The following is a 19,428-nucleotide window of genomic DNA, read 5'->3' as shown; positions in this document are numbered from 1 at the left end:
GGGAAGGGCACCTTACAAGGTGCATCGTGTCAATCATGCGCTGAGACCTATCACATCCTTCATCAACGTGGATCTGCACTTCCACTCATTCTCCAACTGTTGGGCGAGGTCACCTTCCTGGGTGCATATTTTTCTATCAACTGTGCAGTATAGTTTTCTACGCTGACGATGATAATGGACTTGTTTGCTTGGTTGCACCTGATAACCAGCATGGTAGCCAGTCCGTTGTGGTGTGGCCACCATGTACCCTGTTGGTTGTAGCCCCCTGACCACACAGGGATCGCTCTGCTGATGCCGGCACTGTTAATTTCCCATGTATGCAAAGTAGATGCCCGTCACCCTGGAGCATTGAGACTCCCGGCAATGGCCATCCTTCCAAGTGGTCTTTGCTGCGGCTGGGTGGCGCCTGTGGGGAGGGCCCCTGGTCGGAGTGGGTGGCATGAGGGCAGATGACACGCAATGAAGCATAATCCATCGTCTCTTGCTGGTGGTGAAACACCAGCAGCCTCTAAGCGATCACAAGCTCAATTCAACGCACAAAAGTATGACCCCAAATCGTTTCCCTCCCTGGCCACACCATGAAAGGAACGTCATGCTAAGGATGGCAGCAGGTCTTATTCGCCCCGGTATCTTGTATGTTTGGGAGCTGATGGGGAATCTTTCATGATGATGAAGCCTCAGTTTTTTTGTTGAGCATTTAGGACAAGTTTGGGGAGGTGGAGGGATTGTCCAAAATGAGGTCTGGGTCAGTCTTGATCAAAACGGCATCCTCTGCCCAGTTAAAAGCGTTACTTGCTTGTGACAAGCTGGGGGATGTTTCTGTAACCATCACGCCCCATAAGTGCTTAAACATGGTCCAGGGTATCTTATTTCACAGGGACCTTCTTTTGCAGTCTGATGATGAGCTGCACGCCAATTTAGAGCGGTGAGGTGTACATTTCGTTCGGCGTGTCCACCAGGGTCCAAGAGATAATCAGGTTGCCACCGGTGCTTTCATCTTGGCCTTTGAGGATGCTGTACTTCCAGCTTGCATGTCGAGATTGTGGACACCCATCACATCCCAATGTGCCCCACCTCCCATCTGTGTCAACTGTGGAGAGCACCATTTGTCTTGCTTGCCTGACTGCAGAATTCTCCAGAAAGTAAAACACCCTGGATTGACTGACCTACACTGAGGCTAAGAGGAAATTTGAATGCCTGCATCCTGTGTGTATGACATCTTACACCGCCACTACAACAGTTCTAGCCCTGTCAGCTCCGCCAACCCCAGTCACCTCTCAGAGCTAGAAGACTACACCTGCCCCCTTGATGGTGGGAGGCACTTTCCTCCCTGTTGCTCCTGCACCATCTACTTTGGGAGCAAGACCCCCCCCCCCCCCCACCATTGGAAATATCAGTCCCTACTTCTATACCAGAAAAGTGTAAGTGTTCTTCAGCTCCTCTCACTAGGAAGGGGTGCCTTGAGTCACTCCCTTCTCAGGTTTCTGCTGGTGGGAAAGATGACACCCGCCAGTGGCTGAAGAGCCCAAAAGCCGCTGGTTCTAGGGCTTCACACTCATCCTCAGTCCCGGAGACTGAATCAGTAAAGTCCTCCCAGCCAGGGAAACTCGAGGAGCAGTGAGAGAAATCCAAAAAGATGATCCCCAAGACCAAGGGAATTGCAGTGACACCCACACCACCGCTACCTACAAGCTCTGCATCTGCTGATGAGGTGGAAATTCTTGCATCCGCTTAGGACCTAGATCTCACCAGACCCTCAGACACAATGGATATAGACTGCTCATGCAATAAGTCGGGGGCAGCAGGTGACCCTGAAGTGTAAACTGCCTCATTGAATGTTCTGTGCATTCCCAGTCTCACGATGACGTCATCCTCCAGTGGAATTACGGTAGTTGTCAAGCTTTACACGTGCTTTCTGCATTGCCCTCCAGGAAACCTGGTTCCTGGCAATGTGGACCCCTGCCGTCCACAGCTATAAGGGATATTACAGGAACCGTAGTGGCTGTAATCGAGTGTCTGGTGGAGTTTGCGTTTATGTCCTAAGCTCAGTCTGTAGTGAAACTGTGCCCCTTCAAACCCTTCTTGAAGCTGTGGCTCTCAGAATAAAGACAACGCAGGAAATAACTGTGTGCAATGTATATCTTCCTCCAGATGGTGCAGTACCCCTGAATGTATTAGCTGCACTGATTGACCAACTTCTTAAACCTTTCCTACTTTTGGGAGATTTTAATATCCATAACCCCTTGTGGGGTGGCACCGTGCTTACTGGCCGAGGCAGAGATGTTGAAACTTTACTGTCTCAGTTCGACCTCTGCCTGTTAAATACTGGAGCCACCAGACATTTCAGTGTGGCTCATGGTAGTTACTCGGCCATTGATTTACCTATTTGCAGCCCAGGACTTCTCCCATCTATCCACTGGAGAGCACATGACGACCTGTGTGGTAGTGACCCCCATCTTCCTGTCAGGCCCATGGACAACTGCCCAGATAGGCTTTAAACAAGGCAGACTGGGAAACTTTCACTTCTGCTGTCACCATTGAATTTCCCCCCTACAGGAACATCAATGTGATGGTTGAGCAGGTGACTGCAACCTGCAACAATCCTTTCTGCGGCAGAAAACGTGATCCCTCACTGTTTAGGGCACCCCCAGCGAAAGGCAGTCCCTTGGTGGTCTTTGGAAGTCGCTGAAGCAATTAAGGAGCATCGGCAAGCTCTACAGCGGCATAAGTGGTACCCCTTGCAGGAGCACCTCATAGCTTTTAAACGGCTCCATGCCCACATTCCCTAGCTTACCAAAAGGCGGAAACAGGAGTGTTGTGAGAGGTACGTGTCGATCATTGGGTGCCATACGTCACCTTCCCAAGTCTGGGCAAGGATCAAATGTTTTCGGGTACCAGGCCCCAAAGCTGTTCCTGGTGTTAACATAAATGGCGTATTACCTACAGACACGATTGCAATTGCCGAGCACTTTGCTGAGCACTATGCTCGAGCCTCTGCGTCAGAGAATTACCCCCAGCCTTTCACACTCTCAAACATCAGCTGGAAGGGAAACTCCTCTTGTTCACTACACACCACAATGAATCCTATAATGCCCCATTTACAGAGTGGGAGATCCTCAGCGCCCTTGCACATTGCCCCGACACTGCTCCTAGGCCAGATCAGATCCACAGTCAGATGATGAAACATCTCTCATCTGACTACAAGTGACATCTTCTCATCATCTTCAAGCGAATACAGTGTGATGGCGTCTTTCCATCGCAATGGCGGGAGAGCACCATCATTCCGGTGCTGAAACCCAGTAAAAACCCAATCAATGTGGATAGCTATCGACCCATTAGCCTCGCCAATGTTATTTGTAAATGACTGGAACGTATGGTGTGTCGGCGGTTGGGTTGGTCCTGGAGTCACGTGGCTTACTGGCTCCATGTCAGGGCGGCTTCCGCCAGGGTCACTCTACCACTGATAATCTTGGGTCCCTCGAGTTTGCCACCCGAACAGCATTTTCCAGATGCCAACATCTGGTTGCCATATTTTTTGGTTTGCGATAAGCGTATGACACCACCAGGTGACATCATATCCTTGCCACATTGTATGAGTGGGGTCTCCGATGCCCACTCCCAATTTTTTTATCCAAAATTTCCTGTCACTTTGTACTTTCCGTATCCAAGCTGGTGCCTCCCATAGTTCCCCCCATATCCAGGAGAATGGGGTCCCGCAGGGCTCTGTATTTAGTGTATTAATGGTCTAGCAGCAGCTGTAGGGCCGTCCTGTTTCACCTTCTCTGTATGCAGACGACATCTGCATTTTGTATTGCTCCACCAGTACTGGTGTTGCTGAGCAGCGCCTACAGGGAGCCATCCACAAGGTGCAGTCATGGGCTCTAGCCCACAGTTTCCAGCAAAGTTGTGTATTACACACTTCTGTCGGTGTCGTACCATTCATCCGGAACCAGAACTTTACGTTAATGACAATCTACTCAGTGTAGTGGAGACATATGAATTCTTAGGACTTGTTTTCGACACCCGATTGACTTGGCTTCCTCACCTTCATCAGCTTAAGTGGAAGTGCTGGCAGCACCTCAGTGCCCTCCGCTGGCTGAGCAACACCAACTGGGGTGCAGATCGCTCTACACTGCTGCAGCTCTACAGAGCCCTTGCTCAATCCCGCCCAGACTATGGGAGTCTTGTTATGGTTTGGCGGCGCCCTCAGCATTGCATTTACTTGACCCAGTGCACCACTGTGGCGTTCGCCTAGCGACAGGAGCTTTTAGGACGAGTCCGGTGACCAGCGTCCTGGTTGAAGGCGGAGTCCCTCCATTGCAGGTTAGGCATGCACAACTGCTGGCCAGTTATGTTACACACGTTTGTAGTTCTCCTGCACATCCGAATTACCGTCTCCTTTTCCCACCCACTGCTGTTCATCTCCAGCATCAGCGGTCCACGTCGGGGCTTCCAATTGCAGTTTGTGTCCGATCCCTTCTTTCAGAACTGGAGTCCTTGCCTTTACCACCTATACTTGAGGTCCATTCACATACCCCTCCGTGGTGTACATCTAGGCCGCGGCTTCGCCTGGACCTTTCACATGGCCCTAAGTACTCGGTTAACCCCATGGCTCTCCACTGGTGCTTCCTCTCGATTTTTGGCATGTACCGAGGCCATGAAGTGGTTTACACCAACGGCTCGATGGGTGATGGATCATGTTGGCTTCACGTATGTCCATGGAGGACATATTGAACAGCATTCTTTGCCCAGTGGCTGTAGTGTTTTCACTGCCGAGCTGGTGGCTATATCTCGTGCTCTTGAGCTCATCCGTTCATGCCCTGGGGAGTCTTTTCTTCTGTGTACTGACTCCTTGAGCAGCCTACAGTATATTGACTAGTGCCACCCTCATCATCCTTTGGTAGCGACCATCCAGGAGTCCATCTATGCCCTGGAATGGTCCAGTCGTTGAGTGGTGTTTGTCTGGATCCCCGGTCACATCGGAATTCCAGGCAACGAACTTGCTGACAGGCTGGCCAAACAGGCTATACGGAAACCACTTATGGAGATCGGCCTGACCTGCATTCAGTATTATGCCTGCAAGGTTTTGGAGCTTTGGGAGACGGAATGGCATGACCTCAGTACACGCAACAAACTGCATGCCATTAAGGAGACTACGAATGTGTGGAAGACCTCCATGAGGGCCTCTTGCAGGGATTCTGTGGTTCTCTGTCGGCTCCGCATTGACGCTGCTTGGGTGAGACACGGCTACCTCCTGCGCCATGATGACCCACCTCAGTGTCGATGCTGCGCAGTGGCCTATATCTTGTTGAGTTGTCCGTCTTTGTCTGCCCTGTGACGACGGACCCTTCAGTTACCGGACTCATTGCCTTTAATTTTAGCTGACAATGCCTCATCAGCTAATTTAGTTTTATGTTTTGTATGTGATTGTGGGTTTTATCATTCTGTATAAGTTTCGCGCATGTCCTTTGTCCTTTTGTGTCCTCCATTCTAATGCTTTTAGGCTGGATGTTTTAATATGTTGCAGAGTGGCTGGCCACAAATGGTCATCTGCTCTCTTGTTTTATCCCTTGTACCTGTTTCTTGCTTCTCTCTGTGGTTTTCTTTTCCTGTTTTGTCCATAGTAGTGTTAGTTGTCCTTCTGTCGTTCTTCTAGTTCTTCCATTCTCCTGTTATTGTGCTGTATGTCTCCTTTATTTTCTTCTTTCCCTTGTGTAATTATTTTACTGGGAACAAGGGACCAATGACCCCCCCCCCCCCCCCCCTCTAAACCAACCAACCAGTCTTGCCAAGTGCACTCATCATGGCTCTTTGCAGGATAATGTGTCCATATTTGTGTGTTTTCTACCTGGCTTATCAAAACCTCGTAATCAAACTGAACAAGCTTGAGAGCCCAACTTGTTAGACAAATAGATGGGTCTTTTAGACCAAGCAACCTTTTCCATGATGTATGGTCAGTCACAACTTTGAATCTTCTACCATACATGTTATACAGTATATTGGCCACTGACATTTCCTTTTCAGTTGTTTAGTAGTTATGTTTTGCCTTATTTAATTGCCTCGAAGTGTACGGTACTGTATGGTCCTGTCCATCAATCATCTGACACAAAATACAGCTGACCACTTCGTTAGAAGTGTCACAAGACAGGATGAACTTGTTTCCAGAATCTGGAAAAACCAACATAGGATCCGAAATAAGTGCGACCTTCAGTTTCTCCAATGCTAGCTGGCGCTCCTGTGTCCACAGAAACTTTTCACCCATGTTGAGTAGCCTGTTCAAAGGTTCAACTATTTTTGCGAAACCTTTTACAAATTTACAATGGTAATTGCACAAATTGATGAATGATTTTATCTGTTTATTTGTCCGAAGTGCTGGAAATTTTGAACTGCTTCTGTAAGACAAGGATCAGTGTGCATACCACACTTGCTAATTGTGTCCCAGATAGTTGAAACATGTAAGGAATTAAATAAAAACAGTTCTTTTATTTAATTTAATTTAATTTGATGGTTTGTTTAAGAAATCGGACCTTTCTTTCCAAATAACTCTTGGGGGTAAAAAACACTATAATAGGGTTGGATGCAGGTGGATGTGTGTGGAGAGAGAGAGAGAGAGAGAGAGAGAGAGAGAGAGAGAGAGAGAGAGAGAGAGAGAGGTGTAATTGGGTTATGTGAGGTCATTAAGGTGTATGCTCGAATTACTTCTCCTTTTAAGGCATCGCCTATAATTATATCAATGATGTAACAATCGGCACCTGCAAAGCACTGTCATATGCTAGCCTAGTTATGGACAAGCTAGAGGAATCCGTCCTAACCAACCAGAATCACAACCCAGTCACCTTGTTCAGACTCATATATCATCATGACCTGGACCAAGAGTGTGAGGACACCCTATCCACATTCCTCCAGAATCTCAACACCTTCTCTCACATTTGCTTCACTTGGCCCTGCTCAGCCACCTTCCTCAATGGCTACTTCAGTACCTCCATCGACATCAGACTACCTGTCACCAGCAATTAGAGATGGGCAGACTCGTTCATCCTTGGAACTGGTTCACTGGTGATCGCTCTTTTCTGGGAACCGTTCATTTTTACTCGTTCACCGTTCATTTGTGAGGTTCTTATGAAAAATTGAAAATTAGCAGCGAAGGTGATTGAAGATGGAAGGCGCCAAGAGGGGGCACTTGTCTCCCCTCTGGAGTACAGAGTTTTTATTCATTACAGAATTCTCACACACTTGTGGAAGTAATTTTCGTGATTCTGCAAAATGTAAGATGGCGCACGAAAAACCGACCCCGAATACAGACTGCTTGCCAATTACGCATGATTTGTTGACTGCTACAAGCAAAATAGATAAAAATGTAATAATTAGGCAGTAAAGAAATAACGAATAAGTTAATGCAAACAACAACTTCAAAACAATAGATGATGTTTGGTGGTCGACAATGAGCAGTCTAGTACTCGGGTCCGATTTTTCATGCGCCACCCTGTACCACTGAAATAATATTGTAGAAGTTATTGTATTCTCTTTAAAAATTTAGGCACCAGGCACTAGATTTTAGAGCACGGGCTTCATTCAGTTGTAAGTTGGTCTGTCTTCCATAACAATGAACATGCTGTTTTACCTTGGCTCAAAAAAAGATGGAAAATTGCCACTCCTATGTGCCGTGCCGACTTCCTTTGCATGTGTAATAACAAAAATACTTGTCTTTTTATTAGTATGTTTTCTGCTGTTTATCGAAATAGTGAAGTAAGCTGATATGCCCTTTTGTTGTCTGAAAATATGTATGTATTACATACGACGTAATTTTTATGTAGTTTACGTAATTATAAAATACATTTTAATTACCGGTTGTGGACACTGAATAGAAATGAAAAGAGCCAGAGTCCAGAGTTCAAAAACGGTTTGAAACTGACCTACAATGGGCGAATGAAACAAACAACAACTCGATACTGAATTAACTAGGAGTGGTCGGCAGTGGAACTGAGGCAAGTTGCCACGCGAAGGAGGATGAGTCCGGCCGAGGGAGACTGAGACTGAGGCAGACGGGAATGGGACCAAGACTGGAATGAGACCGGCCGATGTGCCGTTGCAGGCATGAAATCTACAGTTTCCCATTCCCGGGAACTGTAAGTAGAAAGCCGCGACTGAGGTGAACTATGAAAGACTTAGAATTTGTTCCTCAGTCCTTCCGTTCATTTTGGTGAACTGTTCCTTTGGACCCATTAGTTCGTGAACGATCCATCTCTACCACCCATTCCACACAAAGAAGTCCCTTCCATACAACCAGCTACCTGTGGTCATCACACATTTAGTGATGTATGGTTGCTCTCCAAATATGCCAAGAGTCTTAATTAGGCTTTTGCAGAAGTACATTTCCATCTCGACCTTATTCTGTCACTATTACACACCTGCTCCCAACCCCATCCCTCGTGGCTCATATTCCTGCAGTAGACCCAAATGCAGAGATTGGCAACTTGCTCAGAATGGACAGAAATGTAAAATTTTGCCCTATACAAAGGGCCATTCCGTGCCAAGTGGTCTAATACCGAGAAATGTTCCCACATGACCCTCATGGATTTTGATGAAATTTTGTATGAACATTCATACATGTTCTCAATGAACACTGGTAAAGCTTCAGTTTCAGAAATTAAATACTTGCAGAGATATAGTCACTTGTTTGGAACCATAGCACAGCTTCCAATAGTGCATCCTTGAATTTTCGGCAACTTTGAGATGAGATATCTCTGTAAGTATTTGCATGAAAGAAACAAAACTTGGCCATCTTATACAACTTTTAGAGCTCTTTAAAGTAAAATATTAAGAAGAGGATTTCTGAGCAATTTTCATATAGAGAATTTGAATCAAAATTGGGCAAAAAAATAGCTGTTTAAAAAAATGCAAACTTTAGTTTTTTTATATCTCCAAAAGTAATTGTGGGATGTACATGAAACTTTGCACACCATAACTCACCAACACAAGGTCTTAGAATATAAAATTTCATTCTCCTATTGCTTTCCATTATTTCACAAATCTAGGGTGAAGTTGACGATTTTTCAAAATGTGCTAAAAAGGGGAATTTTTTGTCAAATTTTTCAAAAAAGTGTTTACTCCAAACTCTTCTAAACTAGGGTCATTAGAAAGAGCATATTCTAAAATATCTAGAAAAGTGGATTTGGTTTTGCAATGCAAGCATATAAGGCCCTAAAAAGTAGCATCATCAAAGAGGTGCACTAGAAGTTTGAACACATTTTTCTGGCACTCAGATTATACCTGAAACCTTTTATTATGCCTGATAAATGTTTATTAGTGCCTTGAATAATTGAAATAAAAAGATCTGGTAAATAGGCAATGAGACTGTCAGAAAAACTTGAACTATAAGTAGCCCTTCTGCTTTTATCGTAAGCGTTCAACTGCATAAAACTCTTCTCATTTGTAAAAGAGAGAGAGAGAGAGAGAGAGAGAGAGAGAGAGAGAGAGAGAGAGAGAGAGAGAGAGAGAGATCATAAAGAATTCCATGAATAATAGCTTCATATTTTTTGTACTTCTCAAAATTGTAAAAATTTACAAGTGGAAAATGAAGACCTAATTTTTGGATTCAATTGTATAAAACATTTTTCCAAAAAAGAATCTGTTTGCTTGAATCACACATCAAGTGATGTAAATTTTCCAGTCAATATTGCAGAGATTTTAATACCTAGCTGTTGTAACCTGTGAATTTTTGTCTTAAAGTTATTAGGGAAACATTTAAAATTGGTTGGTTAAACATCTAAGAGTTTTAATTTTGTATTTAATCACACTTAAATGTAGCCTACTACCTTGGTAAATACGTAACCACTAGTTTCACAGAGAAAATTCACAAGACTCACTGTTTATAGAAAATATAATGACAACAATTAATTTACCAATCAGATTGTTTCATTATTGTGAGCCTTGTTTGAACAATCAGTATTTCAGTGGTGTGTTTGCAGCATTGTGAGTGTGTTCTCTTGACCGAGTGTGGCTTGTTAAGTGATTCGTAAGACCATCAAAGTTTGTGATCTAATTTACAAAAAATTGTTTTGATTGTATCTTTTATAGCATATATCTCTTATTAGATTTTTTCATTGGTATTATACATTGTGTATAATTTCATTCAGTAGCAATTTGTCTGAAATTTAAGCAGATTATAATTTGCACTTGGAGGCCAAATACGTTATTTAGTTACTGATTAGAGATGGATGCAGAACAGAACAGCATACGTTCCTGCTCAAGAGCGAGGAGATAGTGAAACAAAGTGTCATGTCACTTTCTTTGCCAAAAAAAGCTGCTTTAAAATGGTTTGCGGATTTTAGTGATGAGGAAAAGAGTTGTTGGTCTGACGTTCTGAAGCAAAGCTGGACAATACCTCTCAAGTTTGCCTACACCATGAAGCCCTGTTATTGACACAATATGAGAGGTTACCAAAAAAATGCTTCAATCCCTTTGGGAAGGTGAATCATAATGTTAAGGTAGGAATTCACAATCTTGATATTGAAACAGCTAATATGTTGAAGAAGCAGCTTGTTAATAACATAAAGCCAAGGCAGAAAATTTGTCCGGCTTGCAGGACTACCTTAAATGAACACTTGGACGAAGCTTGATCAGCCCCATCACTTTCTGATGAGGACTTTACACCAAAAGAAGAATTAAATAGTAGCTTATTGTCTATCGGTATTTCACCCCTGAAGAGAACAGTAAGCTACAGAGATTAGCCCCAATATGTGAAGAAGAAAATTCAAAAGGCTCAAAATGTGATTAAAAACAGACTTGTAAATGCAATGAGAGTAAACAGACAAATTGAAGATGCTAGTGAAATTAAGGAATGTGGAAACTGTGCCGACTATGCACATTTGCTGACTGAACTGAAAGCCAAGATGCAGAATGCAATTCATAAAGAACAGATGCAAATTTTAACCTTGGCACCTGCAAGTTGGACAGTCAAACAGCAGCTCAGTTCGGCGTGTCCGAAAGAATGGTGAGAATGCTCGGAAGCTTAAGGCAGAGAAGGGCATTCTGGCACTTCCCGAAAATAGGCAAAGTAGGAAATTACCAGCAGAAGTTGCTAGCAGAGTGCAAAATTTTTTTGAAGATGATGAGTATAGTAGGGTGTGCCCTCGAAAAAAAGATAGTATTTCAGTTAAACTTTTAGATTGAAAGACATACATGCAGAAAAGATTGTTACTTTGCAATTTAGGGGAAATGTATGTTATCTATAAGAATATAAATTGTCCCGAAATAGGGTTCTCAAAGTTTTGTGAACTTAGACCCAAATGGTGCGTAACAGTAGGATAAGCTGGAATGCATGCAGTTTGCGTCTGTGCAATTCACCAAAATGTTAATCTTATGCTTAGTGGAGCTGGTATATGTGAAAATTATAAGGAGATTCTCAGTGAGGCAGTTTGCAGTTTGAACTCTAAACAGTGCATGCTACATCGCTCTGTAAGGTGTCCTGGGCCCGAAGCTATAGCATCTGAAATTACCAGCTATTTCCTAGATCATGAGCCACAGGAAGTTATTGTGTTTAAGCAATGGATACATACCGATCGGGCCACACTGGACATGAAGCAAATGGTAGTGGATGAATTTATTGAAGATGTAAAAAATAAAATATGGAGTCTGTCGTGCCATCATTACATTGCCAAGCATCAAAGCTTGCATCTTAAAGGCCTTAAATGTCATCTGAAAGACGAAGAACTTGTTGTCCTAATGGATCTTGCAGAAAATTATTCTTTTATCATTCAGGATGCTGTGCAGGGCTTCCACTGGGACAATAGTCAAGCAACAATTCATCCATTTGTTATCTACTTTCGTCAAAATGAGAAAGTAGAATCTTTAAGTTTTTGCATTATCAGTGATTGTTTGCGGCATGACACTATTACAGTTCACGTTTTTATCAAGGAGCTTGTCAAATATATAAAAGCATGGTTTGTACTGATATCCCACATTCGTTATTTCAGTGATGGCTCCAGTGCTCAATATAAAAATTTCAAGAATTTCCTAAATTTGTGCTATCATAAGAGTGAGTTTGGAATGACAGCCGAATGGAATTTTTTTGCTACTAGTCATGGGAAATCACCTTGTGATGGGATTGGAGGTTCAACAAAGCGGTTAGCAGCAAGAGCAAGCTTGCAACGGCCACTTAATGGACAAATTCTTACTCCCCTAGATCTGTTTCACTTCTGCTCTGAAAACATTAATGGAATTAAATTTGTTTTCGTCAGTAAAGATGAAATTGAAAAAAAAAAATATTGTGTCGCAAGAAGAGAGGTTTAAACTTGGACAAACTGTAGCAGGCACTAAGAGAAAATCATCACTTTTTACGTATTGATGAAACAACAATTCAGGTCAGCAGAGTTTCAAATGATTGTTAATCTTTTCTAGCTAAAATGGGTCACAGTAATGAAGGAGGCATATTAATTGTTGTGACTTGGCAAGACAGCCAAGCCACTAGGAGGTGAAGCCGAAAGGCACACGTTTAAGCTCACGCAGGCTGGCGTGAGGTCTGGAACAGTTAAAGGAGTTATACTAGCAAGAAAAGTACGTATCTGTTGGAATACTTAACTTTGATCCATAATTGGTGAACATCGGTCTGACGGTACATGCATCACAAGATAAATAGCAATTGATAAGGGCGCCTTGCTAGGTCGTAGCAAATGACATAGCTGAAGGCTATGCTAACTATCGTCTCGGCAAATGAGAGCGTAATTTGTCAGTGAACCATCACTAGCAAAGTCGGCTGTACAACTGGGGCGAATGCTAGGAAATCTCTCTAGACCTGCCGTGTGGTGGTGCTCGGTCTGCAATCACTGACAGTGGCGACACACGGGTCCGACGTATACTAACGGACCGCGGCCGATTTAAAGGCTACCACCTAGCAAGTGTAGTGTCTGGCAGTGACACCACATTAATGTCTGCTCTCCAACCAGGACAATATGTTGCATGCATCCATGAAAACGTGTGGTGGATTGGGATATCTGTGAGACCTCCACAGAGCAAAGGGATGCATTAATAAACTTTATGCACCCACATGGCCCAGTAAATTCATTTTATTGGCCACCAATTCCAGCTCCATCAGTAAATTTGTCTGGCCGGCAATACACCATTCCTCTTGATATTCATCAGAAAATTAATGTAGCATATCAAAAATTGAACTAGGTTAGAGGAAACAATCTAAGGAATCCAAGAGTGCCTTCTAATTTTACACAAGGCCTTAAATAATTTTACTATCAGGCTTGGGAACCTTTCTAAAGAAACCCTTATCAGGCTTGGGATCCTGTGGTAAAGAAACCCACCCGTGGCTGTTGTTGCCAAGCTATTGGGCATGGCCCCTATGGCAATGGGAATGCTGGTTTTCTCAGGTGAAATGAAACTAGCAGTGGTTAAGCCACCATGGACCATAGCAACTCATTTATACACTTCTTTTCCATCAGTAAGCTGGTGTTGTTCATTAAACAGGCAACTAATAATTAGATGATTATGCAAATAAATCTTACGATTTACATTCATTCTTAATAATAATTGTGTGTGTGTGTGTGTGTGTGTGTGTGTGTGTGTGTGTGTGTGTGTGTGAGAGAGAGAGAGAGAGAGAGAGAGAGAGAGAGAGAGAGGGTGGGGGAGGGGGTGACAATTAAGAAATAACATTGTTTCTATTTTTATTCTTTTGCTATTCGGACTTAAGCTAGGTCATATTCATCAGGACTTTTTATTTCACTTATCCCAGACATTAATAAACATGTATAAAGCAAAATAAAAGATTTCAGGTATAATTTGAGTGCCAGAAAAATGTGTTCAAACTTCTAGTGCGCCTCTTTGATGATGCTACTTTTTAGGGCCTTATATGCTTGCATTGCAAAACCAAATCCACTTTTCTAGATATTTTAAAATATGCTCTTTCTAGTGACCATAGTTTAGAAGAGTTTGGAGTAAACACTTCTTTGAGAAATTTGACTAAAAATACCCATTTTTAGCACTTTTTGAAAAATCGTCAACTTCACCCTAGATTTGTGAAATAATGGAAAGCAATAGGAGAATGAAATTTTATATTCTAAGACCTTGTGTTGGTGAGTTATGGTGTGCAAAGTTTCATGTACATCCCACAATTACTTTTGGAGATATAAAAAACTAAAGTTTGCATTTTTTTAAACAGCTATTTTTTTGCCCAACTTTGATTCAAATTCTCTATATGAAAATTGCTCAGAAATCCTTTTCTTAATATTTTACTTTAAAGAGCTCTAAAAGTTGTATAAGATGGCCAAGTTTTGTTTCTTTCACGCAAATACTTAGATATATCTCATCTCAAAGTTGCTGAAAATTCAAGGATGAACTATAGAAAGCTGTGCGATGGTCTTAAACAAGTGACTGTATCTCTGAAAGTATTGAATTTCTGAAACTTAAACTGTACCAGTGTTCATTGAGAACATGTATGAATGTTCATACAAAATTTCATCAAAATCCATGAGGGTCATGTGGGAGCCTCTAGACCACTTGACATGGAATGAGACCACTTGACATGGAATGACCCCAAAATGAAAAAGCATAGTATCGTATAACTATAATATCAGTGAGTCACTGTTGGAATCGGCCAACTCCCCTAAATGCCTGATGTACCACTTAGCCTTAGCAGGGATATGAAATGGAATGATTACATAGGCTCAGTTATGGGTAAAGCAGGTGGTGGACTTTGGTTTATTGGTTGAGTGCTGGGGAAGTGCACTCAATCTACAAAGGAGATTGCTTACAAATCACTCGTTCAACCAGTTCTAGAATATTGCTCAAGTGTCCGGTACCTGCCCCAGATAGAACTAACAGGGGATGTTGAATGTATACAGAAAAGGATAGCACGAATGTTCACAGGTTTGTTTAACCCGTAGGAGAGTGTCGCAGAGATACTGAAGGAACTGAACTGGAAGACTCTTGAAAAACAGACGTAAACTACACCGAGAAAGTCTAGTAACAAAGTTTCAAGAACTGACTTTAAATTACTACTCTAAGAATGTACTACAATCCCCTGTGTATTGCTCACATAGGAATAGTGAGGATAAGATTAGAATAATTACTGTATGCACAGAGGCTTTCAGTCAAACATTCTTCCTGTGCTCCATACATGAATGGGTCAAAAAAATGGTTCAAATGGCTCTGAGCACTATGGGACTTAACATCTGTGGTCATCAGTCCCCCAGAACTTAGAACTACTTAAACCTAACTAACCTAAGGACACCACACACATCCATGCCCGAGGCAGGATTCGAACCTGCGACCGTAGCAGTCACGCGGTTCCGGACTGAGCGCCTAGAACCTCTAGACCACTGCGGCCGGCTGAATGGGTCAGGAGAAAACCCTAATAACTGGTACAATTGGGTGTACCTCAGCCGTGCATATCACAGTGGTTTGTAAGAGTATAGACGTAGATGTAAATGTAGACATGTCCCATACATCCTCCCACTTCCACCTACTCCAGTCCTGTCATTGGAATCCACTACCCCATTAAAGGTAGGGCCATCTGTGTAAGCAGCTATGTGAGTTACAAACTGAGGTTTACTTTAACAACTTATTCACACCCTGTGCCATTTGGATTCTTCCCGTCAACACCATATTTTCTGAGCTGCGATGGTGGGAACTCTCCCTACAACATATTCTTTGTTCCTCTAAACCCTCCCCCTGCCCTCTACCTTTGCTAGTCCCTATCCACCTGCCTATCCTCTCCCCTGTTCCTGCACCAATACTACATACGCCTTCTACAAGGTGTGTCAGTAAAGTATTGAGACTGACAGTAATGCAAACAATCTTGCAATGCTGTGTTCTGCTTGTGTAGATTGGTGTGTTCATACCCTCCAGACACTCTGTCCAAGTTTCAGCTCCATACAACCTCCACATGATTTTTGAGAGTGCCATCAGTAAAGATGCGCTTTCATTGTGTGTTATGAAAGTAGAACGGTGGAATTTAGAGCAAACATTATGCAATTGAATTTTATGTTAAACTTTGGAGATCCACGAGTGTGGCCTTTGAAAAGCTGAAACAGGCCTATGGGGAACATTTCTTATCAAGGGTACAAGTTTTTCTCTGGCACAAATCATTTTTTTTAAGGTCGGAAACATGATGGAAGTGAACCTCGCTGAGGGAGACCTTCAACTTCAGAAAACGTCGAATGTGTGCTTGCTTCTGAGAGATCAGACTAGCGTTTAACAATTAGCATGATGAGTGACCTGTTAAACTTAATTACTTTCACCATACATCAAATTTTTACTGAAGATTTGCTCATGTGAAAGGTTTGTGCCAAAAACATCACAGTCAAGCAGAAGGACAACCGAAGAAACGTATGTTTATCTTGAGAAGATTGCCAATGACCCTGAATGGTGCAGTCATGTGATCACAGGTGGTGTATCCTGAATTTTTGTGTATGATCCTTGGACAAAATGGCAAAGTGAGGAGTGGCGTAGTGAGACATCTCCATGACCAAAAAAAGCTCGACGAGCGTGTGAGGACTGTGGAAGGGAAGGCAAATGACTAACTTTGGCTTATTGGGAGAATTTTGGGAAAGTATGGTTCATCTGTAAAGGAGACTGCATATAGGACACTGATGTGCCCTATTTTTGAATACTGCTAAAGTGTTTGGGATCTCTGCCAGGTCAGGCTGAAGGAGGACATCGAAGCAACTCAGAGACAAGCTACTGGATTTCTTACCAGTTGGTTGAACAACACACAGGTGTTACAGAGATGCTTCGAGGAATACTATTGAGGAAATTTAGAGAACCAACATTTGAAGCTGCCTGCTGAATGGTTGTACTGCCCCCAACATACATCACATGTAAGGACCACAGAGATAAGATCCAAGAAATTAGTGCTGAAATGGAAACACACAGACAATCGTTTTTACTTGCTCTATTTGTGAGTGGAACAGGAAAGGAAATGACTAGTAGTGGTATGGGATACTCTCTGCCATGCACTGTACGGTGGCTTGCAGAGTATCTTTTAGATGTAGGTGTAGCAGATCAAAGATCAAAACAATGCTGACTTACTTTGTTAACAGTAGGGGTATCGTGCACAAAGAATTTGCTCATCCAAAACAAACTGTCAGCCAAGTATTTTACAAAGATGTCCTTGAAAGGCTCAGGAAAAGGGTGAATCAAGTGAGACTGGACATTGCAGATAAGGGGTGCTGCACTTCCATCATAGAATTTTTTACCCCAAAAGGCATTCCAGTTTGTTCTACAGCGCCTTTATTCATCTAATCTGAGGTTTTTTTTTTTTTTTTTTTTTTTTTTTTTTTTTTTTTTTTTTTTTTTTTTTTTTTTGAAAAAGACATCATATTAGACTCTGGAGAACATTCAAAAAACATTCATTGCTGCTACCAAGACTGGGAACAGCAGCTCCAATGGTTCATAGCTGCCCACAGGAACTACTTTGAAGGGGACAATACCGTTATTTGAAAAAAATTAAAACTTTCGTTAATAAAAAGTCAGACTCGTTACTTTTCTCACACACCTCATATCCTTATAACGCACCTATATAATCCTTTTCTCTATTTATCTCCTCTCCCTTTACCCTGCCCCCTCCCTCACTACCCAACTTGTTCATTCCTTCCCCCCCCTTCCCCCCCCCCCTCCTCCTCCTCCTCCTCCTCCTCCTCCTCCTCCTCCTCTGTGTGCACATGCACATGTTTGGTGCTTCTGAAGAGTGATTTTCTCTGAAAGCTGAAATATTTCTAACATTCTTTTTCGTTGTACGTGGCTACTACACTATGCCTCCTTCCCCTATGTAGTGAGTAGCAGTCTATCGTTTCCTCATTTTTAATTATTCAATCCTGGACTTTCCATTGGAGTTTACTGTTAGATAGAGTCAACAAGAATTGTGCGAATTGCCGAGAAACAAAAATTGCTTCATACAGAAGTGTGATTAGACACTGATACTTTTAACAGTCTGTACATTCCTGTTTCTTTGTTTACTTCATTTAAATGTTAATGTTCATCGTGTATAACCATATATTTTTGAACCAAAGTTCTTTTGTTGATTATATTTCACGTTTTACAGGTTGATTTAGATACCATTGATGTTAGTAACCTCAACCGACAATTTCTGTTCCACAAACGCCATGTTGGAGAATCTAAAGCTAAGGTGGCTCGTGAAAGTGCACTCAGATTTAATCCAGATGTCAATATTAAGGCTCACCATGCCAACATAACAAGGTAATAAAACTCAGAGTAAATTTTTTTTTATATATTAAATAACTAAACTGCTAATCAAAACCGAAAAATACTACTGCAACACTATCTTGTACTTTTGTCAGAAAGTTTTTGTCACTGTTAATGCTTTGGATCCGAAATGCTGGGGCTGCCTGTTTCAAGCCAGAATTGTTAATTTTATATTCTTATGAGTTTTTCATTTCCATAGTGAACGAATCTGCAATTTATCTTCCTATATATTAGCAACCATCACTGAACTTGCAGCAGGTTTTTATTGTGCAAACTGATTTTGAATCATCATTGTCAATTCTCGTTGTGCTGTATAAGATAAAATTATTTGCACCCTGTATTACACATGTCAATTATATTCAGTCCCGCAACTCCGACCAGTTGGCAACTTGCCCATATTGCCCCCTGTGAGCCAACCAACACAGTTGTTTCTAAACACTCTATATTTCTAAACTGCTGTGCCATGGCATTCCTTCTGTTGTATAAGCCCCCAGAAGCGATCCTATTTCCCCGTAACCTGGATACGCTCTTGCTGTGTTTGTCAGAAATATCGGGAGAGTGTCAGGAGGGTCAGTTTTTCCTCAGAAGTTCAAGTTATGGAAATATCGATATTGGAAGAGTTAAGAGTTTGTCCTTACCTCTTGGATGCCTCTCTCTTTTTATCAACAATTGCACAGATTCCACAAGCATTTAGTATTGTGTGTGGACATATGTATCATCTTATGACACCTATTCAACGGAATGATTCACAAATTCATGATGAAATCCTTTTTTCATTAAGGTATTGTATGGCTTCAAGCCATCCGTTATCACTTTCATGCCTGGCAATATAAAGTGCTTTATCATAGAGACTAAAGTTTTCTTCTCCCTCGAATAAACTCTACCTACAAAGCACTTGCGAGATTCTACTTCAGTGTCAGCAAATACCCAAATATGTTCAACTTCATTTTTTAACGGTCGTCCTCTCTGGTATGTTCCAGCTCATGCTTGTCTGTTTCAACTACCTTGTTTTGTCCACCGATTGGAACACTCTCGTTTGTGACTATGCCATAACGGACTTCCCAGCAGAATCCATAGTAGTCACACACACTGTTTGTGTGCAATTGTTTTTCAGAAGCTGTCGTTTGTAACCTACTGTCTCTTATTCAACAAGAAACTGAAACGATGTTCTTCTCGATGGATAACTTGGAACTGTCAAACCATGTGTTCTTGCTTATACAT

The 19,428-nt window shown here is 42.3% G+C and overlaps 1 protein-coding gene across 1 annotated transcript in view; it reads left to right on the top strand.

Annotated features, from left to right (window-relative positions):
• Positions 1–19,428, top strand: part of LOC124788190 (SUMO-activating enzyme subunit 2) — a 130,859-nt gene that overhangs the window by 32,574 nt on the left and 78,857 nt on the right. The window contains exon 2 of the mRNA XM_047255356.1: positions 18,047–18,201. Within this exon, the coding sequence (XP_047111312.1) occupies positions 18,047–18,201 (155 nt within the window). The remainder of the gene's footprint in view (positions 1–18,046; positions 18,202–19,428) is intronic.

The sequence above is a fragment of the Schistocerca piceifrons genome, chromosome 3 (assembly GCF_021461385.2).
Source record: "Schistocerca piceifrons isolate TAMUIC-IGC-003096 chromosome 3, iqSchPice1.1, whole genome shotgun sequence".
Taxonomy (NCBI): Eukaryota; Metazoa; Arthropoda; class Insecta; order Orthoptera; family Acrididae; genus Schistocerca; species Schistocerca piceifrons.
This window is presented reverse-complemented; position numbering and strand designations above follow the sequence as displayed.